The sequence below is a fragment of the Letharia lupina genome (assembly GCF_014066315.1).
Source record: "Letharia lupina isolate WasteWater1 chromosome Unknown contig_21, whole genome shotgun sequence".
NCBI lineage: Eukaryota > Fungi > Ascomycota > Lecanoromycetes > Lecanorales > Parmeliaceae > Letharia > Letharia lupina.
This window is the reverse complement of record NW_023502990.1, coordinates 858,744-865,237: the sequence shown is the minus strand read 5'-3', so window position 1 is coordinate 865,237 and position 6,494 is coordinate 858,744. Positions and strand designations below refer to the sequence as shown.

Genomic DNA, 6,494 nt, shown 5'->3' with positions numbered 1-6,494 from the left:
AATCGGTAAATAGATGGTCAACCACTCACGTTTTGCCACGTTCAATTCACAATCATCCGTGCTTTCAGAAGAGACTGTCTTCAGAGACCACCGCTTCACAGTGCATTGTCGTGCGTCATCCTCCCACATCAGTCTTTAGCTATGTGTGACGGAGGCCGTCCCCGGAATTCCACGTAGGCTCGGTTGAAGGGGATAGCCTGACAATAGCACATATCAAGTTTTCACACAAGACGCATGGCTTCTGCAGGTGGAACTCCAAGAACATCACGGAGGTACTCAACCCTACATACAGTGAGCTTCAATGGTAAAATCCGAGAAGAACGATAGACCTGGGGCACATACTTGGCTTCTTTCGCGAGTTTTTCTTTGGCCTTTGAAAATCTAATCCCTGACTCCCTCCATACCTCTGCCCGCTTGTTCTCTGAGATTGTCTTGATGCGCATCTTGAAGAGCCCGCTTACTGGGCGATGGTCGGAAACGCGTAGTTCATGGCGTCGGTAGTCCAATTGTTTGATCTTTCCAGCACCACGATAGAGGATACGGTCGCACCAAGCCGGTGCTCGACGCTTCTCGCTTGTATCATATCGATCAGAACCAACATCATATTTGTACGTTGGAGCGAAAGCGATCGGAAACTCTTTAAACGCCCGTACTCGAAATCCTGGGTTTCTCCTGCGCGACACAAGAAGCTGATCTCTCTCTAGCAGCTTCGAGAAGTTCCTGGCATTGACTGCCTTCACAACTGTGTCACGTCCCATGGTATCAATTCGGTAGTTTAAATCCCCATTCAGTATGCAAATTTCATTATCGAGGATCATGGAGCCGTCTCCGCCCCCAGTCAAAGTTTCAGTGCGTGTCGAGGTATGAATCGGCGGCAGTACCATCGATTCCAGTATTGCTGTAAGATCGTTGTTGCGGTGGACAGTCTGTGTCTGGCCTGCAGCAAGATGACAGTTAACTAAGCACAGGGAGCTGTCGTCGAGAATAAAGCGTAGGAGAAGGGCACCCTGCGGCTTAAGCATCAGTCATCTTCCTACAACTTCTACGCTTGTACTAACCTTGTTGCCATGTAGACCGCCCATCCCACGTTTGATCTCAGCAGCATTGATGTCGCGGACTTGATGACGCTGGGAAGCTTTGATGAAAACACAACTAAAAAGTCCAACCATACTAGCAGTATGCAGAAGATGGTACGGCTCATTGGACGGCATGCCATCCTCAATGCATCTGACAAGATAGTCGCGCCATGCTCTGTACTGCCGGCTCATGTGTTCCTGCTCCGAAGGATCCTTCTTCCTGTTCGCCTTGAATAGGGTCTCTAGAAGCTGTTAGATCGAGCTGTGACTCGGCAAGGACCATACGCACTTGCAGTGAGCTTTTTGTCCTCCAGATCTATGAGCTCCTGGAAGCCAAATACTAACAAGTCAGGCGGCTTACCCTCTTGAAGGACATCCCGGAAGAACTGAGGCTCGTTCTCCTCGTAGCGAAAGTGCGCCGGGGTTGAAGCACCGGCATTCCAAGTCACCACAAGCGCCGTTATCTCCCGAAATGAACAATACTCAACGTCACGGTCTTGCATGTCGTTAACTGCAACCAGATCAGCATACAAGTACACGTCGCAATTTGTAGCTCATTGCCTACCAAGCCAGTCGTCTTCCAAAGTCCCGTCCCAAAATCGTACAACATTGTCTGCGCCAAGCGATACGACTCGGAGAACTCCGTCCTTCCATAAACTACTCCGATCAACCAATATGTTAAGAATCGGGCCACCATGAGCAGGCCAATCTTTTCTCGTAGTCCAAGGTCGTGTTCTTGTGTCGTAAACATAAAGCATGCCTGTATTGTAGCCAGCCCAAAGATGGAAACCAGCGCCAACTAAAGAACTGATCTTATAGACACTAATACTAACAAGACCCAAGCAAGTAAAGTCGGTGGTCGAATATATTGTGACTTTGCCGTCCGCATGACCAAAATAGACGCGGTCGAGTTGACCGCCAATGACTGCGCCAGAAGTGACAGTTCCAACGCCAGGTTGAGTGAGAGGGTCCTGGATTATTGAGAACGCTGCGCTTTCGCTGGCATTGGGCCGGAAGATCCTGATATATTTCCCCGTGGCTATCCACAAAGTGTCCTGTATGGTTATAGAGAAAGTATGACCCTTGGGTACTTTGTGAGAGAAGGGGCTGCGCTGGAGGTCTGGCAAACCTGCTTCGTCCCCCAGCCAGACACAAAGCTTTCCACCGTCATCTAAAGTCCACATGGAGCTCTGGTGGCGATAAATCTTTATGATCTCCCGCCTGTCATGTACACCGGACTTTGTATAAATAAAACTTTGTGTTGCAATATCGACTTCTTGTATGTCTCCATTATTGGTTCCCAGCCAGAGACGAGAGCCCTCTTCACGGGCATTTGTCCCTGGTTTGAAAGCCAGAGCTGTCACTCGTATTTCCTTCTCGCCATGACCAAGACTGAGAATCAGTTCTCCAGTGGTCGAATCCCAGGCCCTCGTGAGATGGCCTGTTGTGCACACATACTGACCGCAAGCATCAATAAGTCTGGTATCATAATGCGTCTCGATTGCTCGTGTGCTGCTTTTTAGGTATGGGTGCCGTCTATTTGAGTTCGCTGCTTCCGGATAGTCCGACGCTGGCACGGCATAGCTGGCCGTCTCTGACTCCTGAATTTCTGGGATATCGATTGTGAGGTACGATGTCACTTGCTTTTCATGGTCAACTGTGTGTGGGGGATGTGATATTTCGGCATGTGTTATGTTAGAAGTCTTGAATGTCGAGGCTCCCTTGGGTGGAGGTAAGAAATCTGGTGGCGAAGTAAGTGTACGTTGCAATTGTGTTGTGCTATTACGAGGTACGGATTTTGGCGCAAATGGTGTCGTCAGGTTGGCTTGTTTACTGTTTGGGACATCGAGTTCTTGCATCGATCTTCGCTGGTCTTGCGCCCTGCGAGGCGGAAGTCCCGGTGGATTATCCGCCATAGCATGGTGTGAAATAATACCTTGTGTAAATCCAAGTTTTCGAGCATCGGAACCTTGGGACTTCTGAGCTACCACTCGATCGCTAGGACGCTGCGTTCCATGTAGAGACTGGAAGGCAAATTCTGGAGCAACCCGTCTTCCCTGTGTGCCTCTTCCTTCGATCCGCGAAGCTCTATGCCGGTCGAGCTTGTTAGTATCCGGTTCTACGCTCTCGTCGCTGCTTGGTGGTGTGCTGAACGGGGATACCTTTTCGTCAGCTGCTGGAACGAGCGGCTCAAGATTGATCTTCCCGGCCACCAAGACTGGTTTCGTGGGTATTTTAGGTTTTTCTGCACGATTTACAGGCGGTGGGAGATTCCTCTTTATAGCTCCAATGGGGTCATCATTAATGCTTTTGAGAGCGGGTTGGGTGTCCATAAAATCAACTTCACCTCCTGCCATCGAAAGCTGGAGGAAAGATTCCGTTGTGTGAGGTTGAACTCTCTTGGGGGGGACTGGAGCTGTTCGCGGCGACTGCGAGCCCATGCTGACATGTTTCAATGACTTTGCAGTCGGTGTTTGGAAGAACGGCTGCACGCTCGCTGTTTGGGAACCCTTTGGAAGGGTTGTTGGAGAGTTCACTGTGACGAGTGGAGGAGAGCGGGGCGCAGAGAGTGAGGTGGTTGAGACTGGACGCGGCAGTATACTGAAATTGTGCTGCCGAGGACGAGGGACTGGTGGGCCTGCCTTCCCAAGACCATGCGACACGAAGGCAGCTCCAGTGGCTGACCAAGGCGAGGATATTTGGGGCGTGTCAAGTGAAGCTGGTGTACTCTTTTGAGCGTCATCTTGCGCCTGTTCAGGTCTAGCAAGAGGCCTCGGAGGAAAGAGGGTCGAAGGTGTCGTGGGTCCCGAGCTAGTGCCTAATTTATTTTCGAATAGCGATCTCAAGGATGACACTGGTCTCTGCCAAACCCGCATTCAGCAGAGCTCCTTTCGGTATGTTCCAGCTTTACTAACAATGGAAGCTTCGTCTGTGCCATCCTCTGTAGGGTTTACCATGGTTTGGCTCGTTGCTACCGCATCCGTTCTGAATCTGACTTCTATGCAGAGGCAAAGCAACCTGCTGGTCTCTTGCTGAAGCAGCTGAAAGAGTCTAAATGATACAGCGTATTGAGAGAATCACGACGACGCAAGTCAACAAGAGATGCATTGATAGGCGCATTCATACAAGCACTTGTCATCGTTGTCATACTTCAGGCAGAGGACAAGGAGTCTGACATGACGAATGAGCGAAAGAGGCACTGGAAGGGCGAGCAGACATATTAGCGGAGTTCTTCCATAGAGAGCATGTTAAGGTCGTTGGAAGCGCACAGGTCGAAATCGCTCTAGATTGCTCAAGCATGAGAAAGTGAAAGCTGAGCAGGGCCGAACGTCAGATTCAATTGCTCAAAAGGAACAAAGCAGGTGTTGGACTGGGATAGTTGTTAACAAGGCTAGCCATCAATAAATGTCTACGCATACCTAATAAGGCTTGGAATAAGTCAATGCCAGTCGGAGATCTTCAGTGGGATGCTGCCGCGGGAGGATGAAACTTAAAAAACATCCCCCACAACGCGGGTTCGTGGCGTTACCCCTATTTTCTTAATCATTAAAAAACTAGAGAATTAGCATTCGGGCTAGTACTCCTCTCGCCGAAAATTACATTATAGATATATCTATTATATTATTAATTCTATAATTCTTTTCTATATTAAATTAAAGTTAAAATTACTTATATATTATTATAAGCTATCTAAGATAATAACTCTTATTCGTATATATTCGAAAGTACTCGATATCTAATAATACTAGATTTAAAATTCGATAAGTCCGACGTAATATTAAAATATAAGTATTATTTTTAATTTTATTATATATCTACGAGTAAAGATCTATAAATTAAATTTATAATTATCTTTTTAATTAGAACTATCGAGTAAATAGATAAGCGATCTTTAGTAAGCGATATTTGAATTCCTTACGCTTTAATAATTATAAGACTAAATTTAAAATTATTTTCTTTCTTTAAAGACCTATATTTCGTTCTATAATTTAAAAAAAAATCTTAAAATTTTAATAGAAAATAAAAAAGTTATTCTAAAATTAAATAATGTATATCTATTTTTTACTTAGAGCTGTCCGACTACATTTTTTTAATAATTACGAATATTAATTTATTTATTCGCGATAATTTAGTCGATCTAATTAAAAAGCGTAGTAATTCTAAATTTATAATTAGCTATATATATAAATTTAAGATTTTTAGACTTAACTCTATCTTATTCTTTTATATATACTAATTTAGATAAGATATTATACTTTATCGAGACTCTATAATATAGTAAAATACTATAAAGAATAGTTTACTTATTATCTCGAATTAACTTTTTTTAAAGATATAAAGAGAGATAGAAGTTTAATTAAGAAAAAGACTATTATATCTTCTATATTAGATACTAGTCGAAAAGATATAATATATTTTATAGAATATTTCATATTAAGTAATACTATATCGTACTTAAATATAATATAAGATAAATAAAGTCGAATACTATCTTACGAAAGCTACTATATATAAGAATTTTATTAAAAAGAATAAAATGAGAATAACGGTGATGTAGAAGGATAATTGATTCTATCTCTAAAATTCTTCTAGGGGATATCTTTAACCCTATAGAAATAGAGTGATATAGTCAATATACGTATAGGTTATAGCGGAGAGTAGCTAGAAACATAGCTAAGAACTTCACATTTCGATACTCCTCTATAAGCAGCCTATAACAGCCTGAAACTCCCCTCTAAATAGCCTATAAACAATTTAATAAAACTTCTCTAACTTCTAACTCCTCGCTAGTTTTATTAAATCTTAAAAAATCTTATAGAAAAAAGGGAAAGAGTATTAGCTCTCTAATTATTAATAAGCGAATCTTTAATAAATCTTTCTAATCGTAATCGATAGTTATCTTCTATTTTAGAAGAGAATAAAGAAAACGATAATAACGAGTTTAAAGATACTTCGAAAGAAATAAATAAGAGCGAGAGTAATAACTTCGTATAGAGATTAAATAGCTCGATATTACTCGAGATATTAAGTATATTCTCGCTAATCTTAAAATCGCTATCGTATAATAATAAAGTAATTAGAGTAAAATAGAGGCTTTATTACTCTTCGTTAGAATTTTTAAGAGTCTTATTAATATTAATTAAATATTATTTTTAAAATTTAAATTCTTATATAAGAAATAGAAAGTGCTTATATAAAGATCTTCGAATAATATTAATAAGAGTATTCTAATAAAAGATATTAAATAATAAAAACGATTTGATAATAAAGACTGGTTTCTAATAGGACTATATAAAGTAGAAGTGTAATTATTATAGACGTATAAATCTCCTTCTTAGAGAGGGATTAGTATCCTTCTTATACTACTCGTTTAAGGATTTAAAACTAGAACGCTCGTTTTAATAGCTGTTACTATAA

The 6,494-nt window shown here is 42.1% G+C and overlaps 1 protein-coding gene across 1 annotated transcript; it reads right to left on the bottom strand.

Moving 5' to 3' along the window:
- Nucleotides 1–221: 221 nt before the first annotated feature.
- HO133_005490 (uncharacterized protein) lies at nt 222–3,517 on the bottom strand (the record flags this gene model as incomplete). The annotated part of the gene is made up of 5 exons (XM_037296400.1): nt 222–282; nt 343–1,007; nt 1,059–1,318; nt 1,366–1,587; nt 1,642–3,517. The coding sequence occupies 5 exons, from the start codon at nt 3,515–3,517 to the stop codon at nt 222–224; spliced, it is 3,084 nt and encodes a 1,027-aa protein (XP_037148382.1).
- Nucleotides 3,518–6,494: the final 2,977 nt, after the last annotated feature.